Here is a 17864-nt window from a genome sequence, read left to right on the forward strand (position 1 = left end):
TCTATACCTTCATTAGTGTGCAGGGTTCGGTGTGTGTGTGCATAATAATTCCAGTGGATTGCAGGGTTCTGATTCGCAAACTCAACTTCATGGCTCCACCCCTCAGAGCTTCAGAGATGCTATACTTTATGTAGCTGTTTCCTGAAAAACTGAGAGAGGAGTGGCCTACAACCACCCCCCAATCACACACAATATTAATTGCATATACAGTACAGGCCAAAAGTTTGGACGCACCTTTGCATCACTATTTACATTGTTCATTCATCAAAACTATGAATGAACACATATGGAGTTATGTACTTAACGAAAAGTGGAGACCTGGCCTCTACAGTCACGAGACCTAAACTCGAGATGGTTTGGGGTGAGCTGGACCGCAGAGTGAAGGCAAAGGGGCCAACAAGTGCTAAACACCTCTGGGAACTCCTTCAAGACTGTTGGAAAACCATTTCAGGTGACGACCTCTTGAAGCTCATAGAGAGAATGCCATTAGTGTGCAAAGCAGTAATCAGAGCAAAGGGTGGCTATTTTGAAGAAACTAGAATATAAAACATGTTTTCAGTTATTTAACGTTTTTTTGTTAAGTACATAACTCCACATGTGTTCGTTCATAGTTTTGATGCTTTCAGTGAGAATCTACCAACGTAAATGGTCATAAAAAAAAGAAAACACATTGAATGAGAAGGTGTGTCCAAACTTTTGGCCTGTACTGTATATATGCATTTGAACTCTCTTTTAACTGAATAGAAATAGCTGTGAATGCTAAATACTGTATTAAATATGCTGCCATGACTGTGACGTAAAATCAAAAGCACATGACAAAAATGTAATAGTGATATTTTCTAGGTCAATCACTTCTAAGCCCATTTTAGCTATACAACACTAAATTCAAATGATGAGACAGACCTGCACATTCTCCAAGTTTTCCTGGAGGGCACTGGCAGATATACGGTCCTCTGGAATGCTCTGACGCCACACACTGCATATCTGCTGGACATACCCCATCACACACCCCTGCTACTGCAGCACAGCCTGCACCTATTTGGGCATGAAGATTCAGAAATAGAGTGCACATAAGTGCAGGTGCAGGTGCATGTGCATTGTGTAGATTTGTATGTGTGAGTATTCCCTTTGGGAATTGATCTGACTATTTTTCTATCAATTTATCTAAATAATATGTATGTGTGATTTTTTTGCACAGGGGTGTTAAATGTAAATTCCAAACTTACCTAAACAGACACAGCGTGTATGTCTGATTACAGTAGGGGTGACATAGCTTAGTGAGTGTGTGCTGTAGGTGATCATGTTGTGAGAGTCCAGCTGCAGTGTTTGATGACATAGGTTGTCTCTGCAATCCAGGCCAGAGCAGTTCTTCTCCATCACAGTAGACACACGCAGCACGTGGTCCAGTGTGCGCCGTGCTCCATTCAACTTCTGGGACACATATGCTGCCTTGTAGAATCCACCCTGTGGTGTCTCCACAGCAACAAGCAGGTCCAGCTGTCCTGTGGCATCCACAGGCTGCACACTGAGTACATGCAGTAGCTCTGGCAGTGGCGTTGCCATGACAGCAGAGAGGACCCGGCGCACAGCAGGTAAATGCTGAGAGACAAAGTCGTGTGGAGCGACGCGGTCAAAGCGCACAGTCACCGCATGCGCCAGCATCTCCATGGTCGCCTGCTCCACGTGGACACTCACAGGAACGCTGACAGAGAAGCGGCCATCGGTCACAGTGGCATTCAGGGTGTAAAATCCTGCGTCCAACCCACTTAATGCTATAACACGTCCATCCCGGGGGTTGACCTGCACAGAGGCATTGTTTAAAAAAAGTTTACCAATGTTTAGCGTTGTCTTATAATAAATTATAAATGAATATAATTATCTAAATTATAATTTCCTTGCAATGCTGAAAATAAAAATGATAATACTTGTACAATAATTATAATTACATATACAAATATATATTATTAAAACATGAATACCGGTGGAAAAAAAAAATTAAATCTCTGACTAAAAACCAGTATCAATGGCTCCTAATTCCCTTGACTGAACTTGCATGAACTTTCATGCATACATACACAAAAAAGAATAAATATTACCCACTTTGAACAGGCTATTTTGTTGGTGGGAGTGGCCAAATGTAAGCACATCAAAAGCATCTTCATCAGTTGCATGGATCTGACCAATAACACCACCTGGAAACTCATCCTCCATTGCAATGATGTGCACCTGCAGGGGTAGTGCTACAGGCGAATGCATGCTTTCCTCAATCACACGCACCACAACTGTTGCTCTTGACGACAGGGCTGGCCAGCCAGAATCTTGCACCTGAATCCAAAAAGAAGTATGTCAGTCAATATGTCAGTCATCCACATCAGTCTACATAATGTTGCTTTTGCTGACTTTGAAAAGAACTAAATCCACATTTTTCATTTCAAATTGGACTCTTTCTTTAAGATGTCTAATATGTTCAGGCCTACCTCACTTCTTGGTGACCTGGAACCCTCACCTGCACCTGAAGAACATATTTCTTGGCCTGCTCTCTGTAGAACACCTGATTGGAGGTCAAGAGTCCCTCCTTGTCCAAAGAGAACAGTCCTCCTTCATTTCCAGATACAATATGGAACAGGAATGGTGGTCCATTGTGTTCAGCATCGTTATCAATGACCGACAGTTGTAGAATACTGGTGCCAATAGGCTTATTTTCCTATCAAATTTAGAATGGCAGGCATTAGGGGTGTGGTTACATTTCATTTCAGTGGGTGAAATTCTGAATTTCCATTGGAAGATGTACAGTACAGCAGGTACAAAATGCTATACACTAGGAATGCTTCAATTCCTTCACAAACATACCGAGAGGAATATTTATAATTTTATAAGCATTCTTATTTGACAGTATATTACTGGCTGGACAACACCTTGCACTGTACCTGAATCACAGACGTGTAATTGGCTGGAGTGAAGGTAGGTGGGTTGTCATTGATGTCAGACACATCAATGCTGATTTGCACCGTGGAGGAGAGTGAGGGTGACCCAGAGTCTAATGCTCTCACAGTCAGTGCATACATAGCCACCTACACAAACAGCAGCAAATTAGCATATATGGAAAGACATTCACACAAATACATACGTACAGTGATTCTGATAAATACTATACACTGCTTACAATCCAGTGAGCCAACTAAGATATACTGAATTATAGTAATATTTCATAGCCATAATTGAAACCCAGTGATCATATTGAATCATGATCATTCAATATCAGGAAAAACGAATAATCCAGGAATCAAATGGAAAATTGGGGTGGGTTTACTTGAGTCAGTATTTCCGATCAGAGGAACCGCTTGGCGCTAATAAACTGGATCTCTGAGGAATTCTAATAGAATCACATGTTGACATCATGCATTGCATGCTGAACTATGTCGCAGATTCAGTAGAGAGGCTTTCAGAGAGGCCTGGTTACCCGACAAAGGTGCACTACAGTGCTTGTCAAGTTAAACTTGTGTCAGGACTTTTATTAGGAATCTAGAATGACACAAAAGTATAATACAAAACTAACGGGAAGAGGGAAGGTAGAGCGGCAGCAGGAAGTCGCGTGCCACACTTGCAGGTGCGTCCAATGGAGGATTGCGCGACTCTGTTAGTGGTGGCTGGTTATCTATGGCGTCTGGGGAAGCAGCCGGTAAGAGATTTCTTATATTAAAGACACGGTAACTTCTATTTGAACATTGTTGCTGAATAACAAGTTTATTTCTCAGGTGGTATTAGTGGGTGCTGGGGATGTGTTTGTATATGAAAGTTGTCTTGTATTTTATAAAGACAGTGTTTATTTTTGGATTTTTTAATCTTGCGAATGTTTAGTTGTCGTCTTAAGGAAGTGTATTTGAATGGGTGTATATTGGCCAAAACAACTAAATAAAATGGTCAATGAGTAAAATGCAGCTTAAGTCTCCTGATGCTTTACTCTTTTCAAGTTGGGAGAAACTGCACAAAAAACAAAATACACCAAAAAACAACCGACAACTTGACAGTGCTAACAAGACAGCTAAAGGATGGCAGGAATAGACACTGTTTCACTGGGTTGTTTCTCTTTTACCTCAAAATATAATAACGTTTTGAGAATGTTTCCTTATTAGCAGGTTGGCATGTTAGCAGGAATTATACCGATCAGGATTCAGCACAATAGTCTTGTACTAACGTCTGTACACAACTCATGTGGAGTGACTGCTTCTGAGCGTTGGGAGCAACTGGTTTCTGATTGGTCCTTCATGGTATCTGAATTAACTTTGTATTGTATTTTTTTCTTTTTCAGTTATTTACATACAGTGATTTTATAAGTTTGTCCAATGACAAAGAAATGAAAAGTCTCAGAACAGTATAATTTTAATGGTAGGTTTATTATAACAGTGACAGATAGCACATCAAAAGGAAAATTGAAAACTTTAAATAAAAGATAGAAACTGATTTGCAATTAATTGAGTGAAATAAGTATTTGAACCCCTACCAGCCATTAAGTTCTGGCTCCCACAGAGTGGTTAGACACGCCTACTCAATTAGTCACCCTCATTAATGACACCTGTCTTACCTAGTCACCTGTATAAAAGACACCTGTCCACAGAATCAATCAATCAGGCAGACTCCAAACTCTCCAACATGGGAAAGACCAAAGAGCTGTCCAAGGATGTCAGAGACAAAATTGTAGACCTGCACAAGGCTGGAATGGGATACAAAACCATTAGCAAGAAGCTTGGAGAGAAGGTGACCATTGTTGCTGCAATTGTTCAAAAATGGAAGGAGCACAAAATGACCATCAATTGACCTCGGTCTGGGGCTCCACGCAAGATCTCACCTCGTGGGGTCTCAATGATTCTGAGAAAGGTGAGAAATCATCCTAGAACTACACGGGAGGAGTTAGTTAATGAAGTAGTAGCTGGGACCACAGTCACAAAGAAAACCATTGGAAACACATTACACCGCAATGGATTAAAATCCTGCAGTGCTCGCAAGCACCCCCAAAACACTGTCCCCACTGTTAAGCATGGAGGTGGAAACATTTTGCTTTGGGGGTGTTTTTCTGCTAAGGGCACAGGACAACTTCACCGCATCAATGGGAAAATGGACAGACCCATGTATCGTAAAATCCTGATCGACAACCTCCTTCCCTGAAATTGAAAATGGGTCGTGGATGGGTGTTCCAGCACGACAATGACTCAAAACATACAGCTAAGGCAACAAAAGAGTGGCTCAAGCAGAAGCACATTAAGGTTATGGAGTGGCCTAGTCAGTCTCCTGACCTTAATCCAATAGAAAACCTATGGAGGGAGCTGAAGCTCAAAGTTGCACAGAGACAGCCTCGAAACCGTAGTGATTTAGAGACGATCTGCAAAGAGGAGTGGACCAAAATTCCTCCTAAAATGTGTGCAAACTTGGTCATCAAGTACAAGAAACGTTTGACCTCTGTGCTTGCAAACAAGGGTTTTGCCACTAAGTATTAAGTTTTTTTGTTAGAGGGTTCAAATTCTCATTTCACTCAATGAAATGCAAACCAGTCTATCTTTTATTTAAAGTTATTTTTTCAATTTTCCTTTTGATGTGCTATCTGTCACTGTTAAAATTAACCTACCATTAAAATGATACTGTTCTGAGACTTTTCATTTCTTTGTCATTGGACAAACTTACAAAATCAGCGAGGGATCAAATAATTATTTCCCTCCACTGTATTTAGTTTTGTTGTGAATCTCACTTTAAATTATTTACTGTGTATTGTGTTTTCTTTTCTGGGTTTCATTACCGAAGGGTTCAATTTTGTATTCTGGACGCCTTGGAGTAATATTTACAGAGTTGTGCCTGGGGTTTGTAACAAACTAACCATTACATTGCTAACTTGTATTTATTTGTGCTGAATTGAGGGAGAGTACCTCACCTCTAATGTGAACTGGCCATAAATAAATAGTATTTTTTCTATACAGCCATACTGTTTGAGTGCATTTCTTTAGTATTGATACAATAACACCGCAGTCACATTTTGATTGAATTACAAATGATTTAGTGACATGGCTTCACACTCTGGTTTCTCTAGTTTTCTCCCGCAGTTGGTGAGTCCCCACCCTGCACCCAATCACGAAAGCTCTGGAAGTCATGACCCAACACAGTGCCAAGTAACGCATTTACAGCATTTACCAGACACCCTTATCCAGACCTTTTATCTAAATGTATGGTGGTGCAGTGTATTGCACGGGCTGACTGGAGGTGGGGATGAGAGCAGCGGCAGAATACAGGTGAGAGCAGACTGGGCAGATGGGCTCTTTGGGTCATTTGACAAAATGACCCAAATCTTTGAAACAGTAAAAAGTATTTTAGAGGTAGAATGCCCTCAGTGGCGACTCCTCTAAGACTAAATGCTTATATATATGCAGTAATATTTATATTGTGTGCTAGAACGCATTCAACTTCGTGACAAGATCATGAGGTGGGTCTCTGACATAGAACAGAATAGCTTTTCAATGCAGAAAAGCTGGACGGTTATTGAATAGGGAAGCTTAGTGTCTGGGAGTGAACGGAGTAGTGGGGGCATCAGGAGTGGCGCCAGTGGTGGCCTATCAGCTAAGGAAGTCCTGTAATTAAAAGGTTTAAATCTACGGAGGCCCCCTTGATCAAAAGAGCAGCGGTTAAGGAAGCGGCAGCCATAATCAGAAGGTTGCCGGTTTGAATCCCGATCCGCCAAGGTGCCACTGAGGTTCCACTGAGCAAAGCACCGTCCCCACACACTGCATCTGTCATGGCCCGGGCGTCTGTCATGGCTGCCCACTGCTCACCAAGGCTGATGGGTTAAAATCAAAGGACACATTTCATTGTTTGCGCCATGTGCTGTGCTGTGTATCACAATGACAATCACTTCACTTTTACTTTCACTTTCAAAATACCAAACGCACACACTGCTCACCACATGTGACAATGAATGACTTTCACTTAAAGGATGCTGGATTGTTGTATAATGATTGGAGGAGCTATCTAAAGGGCGGAACCAGCACAACAGAGATTCTGGTCCCAATGCGAATTTGCAGGTAAATTAATAGGACAAGCTGCTGCACTGTGTGCTGTTTGCTGCTTATATAAGCCATTTTGTTCATATGAATCCTCTTGTTGAAACCTTCCCAGGGAATGGAATGTGTTGTCTGGGTTTTGGGAACCTGAGTAACTTTTACAGGGCACACAAAAGGCATGAAAAGTGCAAAGAACAAGTGGGATGTGTTGAGATAACAGTTGGTGTCCTGAAGCATTGCCTCCCAGACCCTGACCAGGGTATCATTACGCTTCTGGACAGTCTAAGGTGCAACTTGTCATGATGTGCCAGAGATGTTCTACTGGATATACTGTAGGTCAGGAGAGCATGGAGGCCAGTCAGTGGTATCCTCCAGGAACTGCCTGCAAACACTTGCCACATGAAGTCTGGCTTTATCAGTGCACCCACTGAAATTGAAGTGATTGTCTTTATGAAACACACAGCACAGCACAGCACACGATGACACAACATATCCTCTGCTTCACCCTTATTGAGCAGTGGGCAGCCATGACAGGGTGCCAGTCACCAATCAGGGTGCCATCGTCCATGCTGAACAGGTCTGTGCCTTCCTCCATGGATCTGCCTCCCCCGACCAACACTGACCCATCACCAAACTGAACAATTTTGCAAGCAGCATAACATTACCACAGCTTCTACAGACTTTTTCATGTGTGGCAAAACCTGCTCTCATCTGCGAACAGTACAGAATGCCAGTCCCGGACCTGACAATTCTAGTGTTCTATGGTAAATGGCAGTTGAGCTCCATGGTACTGAGCAGTGAGCTCACGGCCCACTAGAGGACATTGGGCTCTCAGGTCACCACCACCTTCCGCTCGTGCTGGAAGTAGCACTAGCAGCCGCCTCAAGCACAGCTGAACGCAATTTCCAGATCTCTAAAAGACATGTCCGGGTGGAAAGAGGATGTCTGGTCACCCTAAATTAATCATTAGTGGTTGTCACTGTATAATTCTGACTTAGAGTACAATAGTACTCACTGTCTCTCGATCAAGCTTCTGGCCGACTTTAATGAGGCCTGTGATTGGCTCAATGAAGAACTGGTTCTGACGATCACCACTGATGATGGAGTACAGTATAGCTCCATTCACGAGACTGTCCATATCTTCTGCTGTCACCTGGGTAAAAGCAAACATATTCTAAAAAGTGTTGCAATAAACTATTCTTTCAATTCATTACTCTCAAGTAATCATTTAGAGGTTAGTTACCTTGATGACAACTTCTCCAATGGCTGCATCCTCATCAACACTGGCACAGTACACATCTCGACTGAAAATTGGTGCATTGTCATTAATATCAGTCAGATTGATGTTCACCATGGTAACTGCACTGAGAGGCGGAGTTCCTCCATCTCTGGCTTCTACAGTCAGGAAGTAGTCCTTGCACGTCTCAAAGTCCAGATGTTGCCACACTGAAATGGCACCTGTACATACCCACACAAAGACAAATACAGTTGTATACAGTGAACTATAAAACACAAGCAGATTAGATCTTTGTACAGACTTTAGTAATAAATGTTGGAATCTATTATAATAACAGTCAATATGTCTGGCATAGTAGAGTAAAAAGACTTACCGGTGTGCATGTGTATAGTAAAATGACCTTGTTCATTGCCAGAACGAATGCTGTAGTAAATGTCAGCATTTGTGCCAATGTCTTTGCTGGCAGCATAGACACGCAGAACTTCTGTTCCCACAGACACATCCTCTGCCAGGGTTGTGAGGTAGTCCCTACGCTCAAATACAGGTGGGTTGTCATTAACATCCAGCACCATGATGGTGAGATTGGCAGTAGAGGACATGGGGTGGGGCCAACTCTGGTCAGATGCCAGAACAGTGATGTGGTACGTAGACTGTACCTCCCTGTCTAAATGCTGCTCCAGCTGCACAACCCCTGAGAATCGCTCCACTGAGAAAACACCCTGAGCGTCCAGAAGAGAGTAAACCACCTGGCCACCTAAAAAATGCACAAACACATATCTTCAGATAGTAGATGACTTTACCACCTGAAAAACACACACACACACACACACACAATTGGAAACTTACCAAGATCTGGGTCTATGGCCTGTATTCGTGTGATCAGGGCTTTAGTGGGCATGTTCTCATAGATGCTAGCAGTGAGCCCTGAATGGCTGAATTGAGGTGGATTGTCGTTCACATCCAGGAGTGTCAGCAAAACCCCAGCACTACATGAAAGACCACCTCCATCGGTTGCTGTGGCAACCAGGGAGTAGCGTGGTGTCCTTTCACGGTCCAACACAATTGCTGTCTTCAGCTCACCTGGAGGGTGAAATACACAGAGAGATAGAATCATTATCAGTCTTCAGTCTTCAGACTAACATATTTCTTTTCAGGCTTCTGTTTTAATAGATTACATTTGGGAACTCTTTAAAAACTGTCAGGATTGCCTGCAGCTGGGCTCCACACCTGACTCCAATCCTGACGGCCCATAAATGACGGATGTTTCCGCCCCTTCTAGATCTCCGGCATTTTCGTGAACTTGACATTGTAACCGTGTGTTAGTATTTTCAGATCTGGCAATCGCCACACGCCTGCGGGTTTGTTTAAGTTTATTCCCTTTTATTTCCCGTTTTGGCCACCGCGCCATTGTTTATTTGTATTTGTTTGTTTATTTACTAATAATAAAACCCTTCCCAGCATGTCAGACCTCTGCGCTTCCTTCCCCCGTAAGCCCGAAGACGTGACAAAAACTGTACTGTTCAGAAGCATTTCTCTATGGAAGAAAGCTTATTCCATATGATTTAGCCTTTGAATTTCAAACACTTCCTTAACCGCTAGGCCACCACCAGTGTGCATTTTCATGTACACTTGACCATACAGCCATTTATAAGAAAAAATCTAAAATATATATTATATAGTCACTATGTTATAGACACAAAGCCAATCCAAGATGCACATCAGCATACTGAATATAAAAATGTTGTGCTGGGCGTACTGGGCAATATACAGTTAATAATAACACCCAAGCCAGACTAGTGTATTCAATTTATGCTTAGGTCCTAATGGAGTTCAATGCTTGTGGCTTTTCCAGGTCTTATTAGTATATTGTTCAATATATATACAGATACATACAAACACCAAACATACAAGCACATGTACCTGTGTGAGGGTGTATGTGGAAGTCCTGAGATCCAGGGCCAGTGAGAGTGTAACGGATGTGGCCGTTAGCTCCAAGGTCATTGTCAGCAGCTCTCACTCTGAGAAGGGCTTTACTGACATCAACGTCCTCTGGGATTTCTAAAGAATATAGTGCCTACACACATTATAAACACACAAGAAAAAAAAACTGTTATTTATAAAAGCCGTACTTCTATACACCCTTTAAAAATGCAGTTTAGGGTTTTCCAGAGTTGCATATGTGTGTTAACTGACCTTTTCACAGACTGGGATGTTGTCATTGGAGTCAGTGACAATAACCTCAATGACTGCTGACGATACATGGAGTCCATCAGTTGCTGTGACATTAATGAAGTAGACCTCCTGTTCCTCCCGGTCAAGAGGATGTTTCGCATAGAGTTTCCATTCCCCTTGAACCAGACCCAAGGCAAACACACCTCCAGAGTTCCCCCCTGTTCATAGACACGAAATCCTTCATGAGACAGCTAAAAATGAATTATTAAACATTTTTAGCATTTTATAAAGTATGTTACTGTTTTTTTTTTTTGCCAAAATGTTCAAGCAGTTCGATGCCTCGCTGTACTGAGAAATTAAAGCTTCTCTAAATTACTGACATAAAAATATAACACATGTGGCCTTCATAATATATTCTCTGTTGCAGAAGTGCCCATAGATGTGTGGCAACTTCTGTAGTTCTGGCCTAGTTTTGCGTTATGTTTTGTGCCATTATGTAGGAGGAAGCCCTTAAGCCCTGATCAACAAGGCTCATACCAAAGGATACTGCATACTGCACAATGACATTTTTGGTTCAAGTCCACCAGACCACCATGTTTGAGTTGATGTCGCTCACTGAGCGAAATTGTCAATATTACAAACTGTACCCACATATCTGAATGTCTTTCAGTCCCTCCAGAATTTCATGGTAAACTGCGGTACAAAATACTTTACCCCCACTTTCGTACAAAACACTTGGAAAATGCTGTGCACAATCCTTGGCAGAGATTTTTCGGTGTAAATGAACTTCATTTTCACTTGGTATTGTGAGTAAGTATGGTATGATAAATTATATTAACCATACAGTCTAAATGGCTACACCTCACTGATCATGCAAAGCACAAGGTACAAATCAGAGAGGGATTGCATATTGCAATGTATGTGCACACACATGCAGTGGTGTTCTGACCACTTTTCTATACTTTTTTTTAATTTAATACAATTGTAATGTACTCTCATTTGTGTTATACTGTAGTTTTGTAGTCTGAGTGTACATAGACTATGACACATCTTACCTGTTATGTGGTAAGTGACTTGGCAGTTGCTTGGGGAACTGTCATCATCAAGTGTGTTTAGTATGGCAACCACCTCTCCAGGGGCATCGCTCTCTCTCACACTGCCATGGTATCTCTGCTGAAGGAATACAGGTGGGTTGTCGTTGACATCTGTCACAACAATAACCACTGTGGTTGAGGACGACAGGCTTATGGGGTCTCCAAGGTCCGAGGCCCAAACAGTGAGAGAGTGGGAAGGGCTTTCTTCATGGTCTAGTTCCTTCAGTGTTGAAATCCAGCCAGAGGTGCTGTCAATCATAAAGAGAGGTCCTCCTTCATCAAATAAAGCTCCTAGCACATGCTGACCAGGAGGATTCAGGCTGTAGGTCACCTGACCATTAACAGCCAAATCAGGATCTAGTGCACGCAATTGTATAACACGAGTGCCAGGAGCCGTGTCCTCAGGGAGAGAGACCTCATAAACTTCTGACTCAAATGTGGGACTGTTGTCATTTACATCCAGGACCTTCACCTCCACATCCACTGAGAAGACAGCAGCAGAAAGGCCATTGGGCACTGAGACGGCCACTCTGAAGAGGGCGAAAGCAAAGTCCTCACGGTCCAGATGCTTGTCCAGCTTCACCACTCCCATTTCTCGGTCCACAACAAACACACCATCCCTGTTGCTGTCTGCAGTCTGTCCAAACACAGCACTGAATTGGACCCCAGGTGGACTGCTCTGCAGATGCACTATGCCCAGAGTGACCCCGATGGCTGCGTCCTCTGGCACAATATAAGAGAACTGTGGTTGTGTGAAGATGGGTAAAGGGACAGAATCTGACAGCACATGCACATACACCGGGACAAGTGCATGTTTGGGAGGTGTTCCTCCATCCATTGCTTTCACAAAGAAAGACAGAACCATCCCGCGGACAACAGCAAAACTTACCCCACCCCGAATGACCAGCCACCCACTGTCACTGTCTATGTCTAACAGTGCTGTAATGGGCTGACTAGCTTCACTGTACAGGCTGTAGGTCAGGTGAGCATTTTCTCCCTCATCCGCATCGGTTGCTTGTACCTGCATGACCAAAAATCCTGGAGAAACATCCCAGTGAACACTGGCATGATATTCCGAAGCATGGAACTGCGGAATGTTGTCATTCTCATCCACGACTGTCACTTGCACTTTACAGTAGTCACGACGGCCACCGCCATCCTCTGCTGACACTGTGAGAGTGACAAGGCTCCCCAGCTGCTCACGGTCCAGCCTTTGAGCGGTGGTGATGGCACCACTCACAACATCAATACTGAACAAATCACGAGCTGCATCTGTTAGTAATGTGTAGCGCACTATCCCCAATGGTCCTGGGTCTGCATCCAGTGCCTGTACCCACCCAGCCTGTGTCCGTGCAGGGACATTCTCCCTCACCTCCGCCTCATACGTACTGTGAGAAAACACAGGAGCATATTGGTTGGCATGCTCCACCATCACATGAACCTGTGCAGAGCTAGAAAACACGCCATCAGACACACTTATGTTCAGGCTCATAGTGGCAGGTAGCCGGGAAGAAGATCTGTGCCCACTGCCTGTGGCCAGAGTAAGAACCCCACTGACGGAATCCAGTCGGAACAAGCCATGGTCGTTGCCAGAGACAAGTCGGTAGTACAGCCTCTGGGCATCGGAACGATCTGCGTCACTGGCCTGGACACATGTCACAAAGTGACCGTCACTTGCCATCTCATTGACATGTGCCTCATACAGCAGCTGGTTGAAAATGGGAGCGTTGTCATTCACGTCAGTGATGTCCACTGTAACGCAGACCTCACTGTAGAGCGATGGGAAACCTGCATCCGAGGCCCGGACTTTGAACATAATACAGGATATGAGCTCATAATCGAGCATGCGTGCAGTCAGGATGAGGCCGCTGCTGCTGTCAATGTGGAAAAGTTCTTCACTCAGACTTCCACGCCCCTCAGACACCAGTTGGTATCGCACAGCGCCATTCTTCTCAGAGTCTGGGTCAACTGCATGTACCTGTAACACCCAGACATAAACACCATGAATACGTCAGCACAACCAATATACAATGTTTACATGCATATACAATGTATAGTATCATATTTTTAAATGAAGTGTAATCCTGTCACAGAAAATGTTACAATTAATTGCTTTGGTGGCAGCTTGAGGATTCAAACCCATGGCCAGGGGTGCACATAATATTTTTAGTGAGCTACTCAGGTGAGTACCAGGAAATGGTGTTTGGTACTCACCCCATACATAGCGTGGTCTTAATAAGTGCAGTCTTCCTCACTGTCCTCCTCAGTATTGCTCCCACTGACCTCTGCTTCAGCTTCCTGCATGGTAGATGATGAACATGCTGCAGATGCACCTGCCTGTCCTTGGTTGAGCCTCCGATTAACGGTCTCCATCCACAGGTCAACAGCTGGCTTTGGGTCAAATGTCTCTGTGGTCTGCTTTGACAGGTGAATGTGCAACAGGGCTGAGAGATGAGCGTGTGACAGACGAGATCTGTACTTGGTTTTTATCAAGTTGAGATGTGAGAATCCCCTCTCACAAGCTGCACTGCTTAAAGGCAGTGTAAGAGACAGCTTAACCACCTTGTTGATGTTGGAGTAAGCATCTGGGTTACTTGTATTCACTATTTGGACCAAGTCATACACAGAAGAGGCTCCCAGGCGTTTTCCTGCCTGCTTTAAGCGCATCCATTCTGTCACAGTGGTGTCTTTGTCAAGATGCAAGATGGCCTCATATTTCTTGAGAATGCTGCAAACAGTTATGTTTCCAAAAATGTGGAGGTCTTGCTTTTCCTGAGGCCATGTTGAAGGATCAAATACTAAGAAATGATCACATGACTTGAGGGAGTCATATCTGATTTCAAACTCTTCAATTAACCCCCTGAGTAAGTTTGTCTTGTCTCTGTCAGCATCAGCATTAGAAACAGTGTGTGCTCTGTAGTGGCCCTCACTATCAAGCAGAAGGGTGAACTGTCCAATGGCCACCATGAGTTCATCCTTACATTCTCCAATAATCAGCTTTTCCTTCTGAAACCTAATGGATGTGGTCTTTAAAATGTTGCCAATGTCAAGCATGTTTGACAGAAAGCATTGAAAACGCTCTGTACAGATATGCTGCAAGTCACTGTTATCACTCGTAGCCAGTTGCATTTTAATGGCTGGCAATAGTCTTGATATTTTTAACAGTGTTTCATGCCTCCATGCAGACCACCTGATATTATGAAACTTACCCAGCTTCACAAAGGGGATCCCATTTTCTTCACACAGCTTCTTCAGGGCAGCTATTTTTTTTGCTCCACCTTTTTGCAAATAAAACTGCAGCAGCTTGACCACGGAGCAATTAAATGTCTCACAGTAAGGAACGTTGCGATCAGCTGATTTTAAGCAATTCTCCAGTGTGTGTGCCGTGCACAGAATGTGCACAAGGGATTCTCTAACTGCAGCAAGTTGCCGGAGTTTTGGCACAACGCCGTTGTACATACCGACGTTGACAGCAGCCCCGTCTGTGCACACAGCGACCAACTTTGTTGCCCAGTCATTCAAGCCTGCGTTCTGGAAAAGTCTCACAAGTCCGTCTGTTATGGCCTGCGCGGTTCGATCAGTACCCAGTTCAATCAGTCCAAGAAAGTCCGACGTAAATTCTCCGTTGCTGGACACAGACACAATGTAAACGATTTCCTGCTCAGTTTTTGTGATGTCCTCAGATCCATCAAAAAGCAGCCCCCAAAATTCGGCAGACTGCAATTTGGCTCGTAACTCCCCGCTGATGGTGTGAGCGATGCTCTGCACGATTCGTGTGCCCCCTTCACGTGAATGATATGCAACTCCGACATTTACTCCTAGCCGCTTCAGTAAAGGAATATCCTCAGAATATGAAGACATGGGACGTGCGTGTTTAGCTTTATGGAAAGCGAGGAGAAAAATATTAGACAGAGCTTGCTGCTGTTCTTCATTTAGCTTGTCTCGCCATCTATTAAGCGGGCGACTGGACATTTCTTCTCGGCTAGCTTGTTTATTAGCAATGACTTGCGCCACATTCACATGCTCCTTGCTCTTTTCATGTTTCTCAAATAAAGGATGGTTAAAATTCTTTGAGCCCCTGTAAAACGCACCTGATTTGTCTGCTATATGTGGATGCGAGCGGCAAATCTTGCACCACATTTCAGTGCGCTCACTGTTAGCTTCCAGCCACTGCACATCTTGGAGCCACTTTTCCGAAAAAAATCTTTTCTTCGGCTCTGGCTCCGGTTGGCGTTTCTTAGCTGGTGGCGAAACGCCAAAGAAGCTGCTTAATGTCTGTTGTTTTTTGGACATTTAGTTGGTGACAAGCAACGTGTAAGATTAAATGAGATAGTGGTGTTGAAAACGTGATGGTCAAGTACGCAAAGGCGCGTGGTGACACAATTGTCACTACGCATTCCTAATTTTTGTCGCGCATGCGTAACTGCGTACCAGTTATGTGCACCCCTGCCCATGGCCTTCCAGTATTTCCTTATCTGCTAGGCCACCACTGACAGAGTGAAGTTGTTTTTATGGTTTCAGAAGCATTAACTTGATGTGACATAAGTGACATGCTGTAACTTGTACAACGTGTGTTGTATACACTAACCTGAACAACAGGCGTTCCAATCATGGCGATCTCAGAGATGACTGCGTGATATACAGGGTTCTGAAATGTGGGTGGGTTGTCATTGATGTCACCTACGCTGACCTCGACTTCCACCTCTGAGTGTGCCCCTGTCAGAGTGTCTGTAGCCCTCACCACCAGTCGGTGGGTGGGGTCCGTTTCATGGTCAAGCGGAGCCACAATGCTGATTATGCCAGTATCAAATCCAATGGTGAAGTACATGCTTTGATTGTTATGTGAGAGTGTAGGAGAGTGGGAGAGTGGGAGAGTGTGTGAAAAAGTGTACAGAACCCTCTGTCCTTCAGGGCAGCTTGCATTGATGCCCAGGATGGGGGTATAAATCGGCACATCTTCGTTTACCTACAATGGAAAACACACACACACCAAAATAAACATTTATTAAACATTTATAAACAGTATATATTTACTCCTACACAACACTTAATTATACAGACCAGATCACATACTTCAGAACTATTATAATCCATGCCTGACACTTACCCATGCACTGTAGAAAGCTTTATCAAAAACTGGCATGGCATGATTCACCACTGCAACAGGGAATGTCACAGTTGCGGAAAGAGAAGGGACACCCCCATCATGCACAAATACCACCACCTAAACACATAATATATTGTAAACATATTAAATACATACACAATTTTGCCTTCATTTCACTAAACGCATTCCAAAGTTTCCATATACAGTGAGAAATATTGCTAGTGTAAGAGATTTGGATCGTCCAGATGAGCATTTGCCTCTCGATCACCTTTCCATTGCTTTTAAGTTTCACTGCCATTTCATGATCACCTTTTCCAATTTCCAAACATTAGGATCACTGGTGAATGCAAGGGATCATGGGATTTGAATAACACAAGTAATAACCGAAGTAAGAAAATGTACATCTTTTTAGCAGCCATTCAGCTCACCTGGAACTCAGCGTTGGAAAGGTCTGGCTCAAATGCGGTGAGGAGTCTAAGTTGGCCACTTTGTTTGTCCATGTCAAAGTTTCTCTGTTGCCCTTGCTCTTGAAGAAAGTAACTGAGTTCTCCATTCAAACCTACATCATGATCCACAGCAGTGACTGTAAACACTACTATACCTGGAACAGCATCAACCTACACAGACACACATGCAAATAAAACACACACAAGCACAAAAATGTTTAGATGCATTGTTTTTTTACTTTAAAATGGACCAAGACATTACCATTTACACTAGGGCTGCTAAGACTATTTGAACCAATCAACAATTGCAATTGTACAAAAACATTGTCAATCATTGTGTGTTCCATTGTGTGTATTGAACGCTGACTAAAGCAAAGCTTTCATTTCACTCCAGCCTTATAGCAATGCATTCACAGCCGAAACACACACTAAGGCACTGCAAAGTCAACTATAGAGATGCACTGTAGTAGAGTAATCAGGGTCACCCAGGCTAATACCCATATTGATTAAATTGGTGGTGCTGTCATTTAAAAGGATATACAGTGGAAAAAAAATTCTGTCTGAACTGAAAGGAAGCATAATACATGCAAACATACATGGATATTCACAACAGATGAGGTACCAGTGATTCATGGGAGCTTGAATAAAGACAGTACTTAGACCATTAAGGTAGATAGGAATGGGGCAACTTGGTTGGCTGATCAGAGTAAGGTAGCAGGGAGTACACAGTGGTGCCAGGGCAGATAGCGGACCCCTGTGGAACCTGAC

The 17864-nt window shown here is 43.4% G+C and overlaps 1 protein-coding gene across 4 annotated transcripts in view; it reads right to left on the reverse strand.

Moving 5' to 3' along the window:
* fat3a (FAT atypical cadherin 3a) overlaps window positions 1-17864 on the reverse strand; it is a 99774-nt gene that overhangs the window by 13264 nt on the left and 68646 nt on the right. For all 4 annotated transcript variants that reach the window (XR_003743231.1, XM_028962664.1, XM_028962663.1 and 1 more), the window contains 16 exons: window positions 17079-17267; window positions 16651-16767; window positions 16132-16509; window positions 11505-13521; window positions 10471-10667; window positions 10198-10351; window positions 9124-9357; window positions 8651-9031; window positions 8284-8498; window positions 8056-8193; window positions 2928-3071; window positions 2507-2704; window positions 2101-2325; window positions 1227-1800; window positions 904-1035; window positions 8-165 (listed from right to left, as the gene is read on the reverse strand). Coding sequence is in view for 3 of the 4 variants with exons in the window: in XM_028962664.1 (XP_028818497.1) it covers window positions 8-165; window positions 904-1035; window positions 1227-1800; window positions 2101-2325; window positions 2507-2704; window positions 2928-3071; window positions 8056-8193; window positions 8284-8498; window positions 8651-9031; window positions 9124-9357; window positions 10198-10351; window positions 10471-10667; window positions 11505-13521; window positions 16132-16509; window positions 16651-16767; window positions 17079-17267 (5451 nt within the window). In the remaining variant the exon portion in view is untranslated. The remainder of the gene's footprint in view (window positions 1-7; window positions 166-903; window positions 1036-1226; window positions 1801-2100; window positions 2326-2506; window positions 2705-2927; window positions 3072-8055; window positions 8194-8283; window positions 8499-8650; window positions 9032-9123; window positions 9358-10197; window positions 10352-10470; window positions 10668-11504; window positions 13522-16131; window positions 16510-16650; window positions 16768-17078; window positions 17268-17864) is intronic.

Source organism: Denticeps clupeoides, chromosome 19, assembly GCF_900700375.1.
Source record: "Denticeps clupeoides chromosome 19, fDenClu1.1, whole genome shotgun sequence".
NCBI classification, from domain to species: domain Eukaryota; kingdom Metazoa; phylum Chordata; class Actinopteri; order Clupeiformes; family Denticipitidae; genus Denticeps; species Denticeps clupeoides.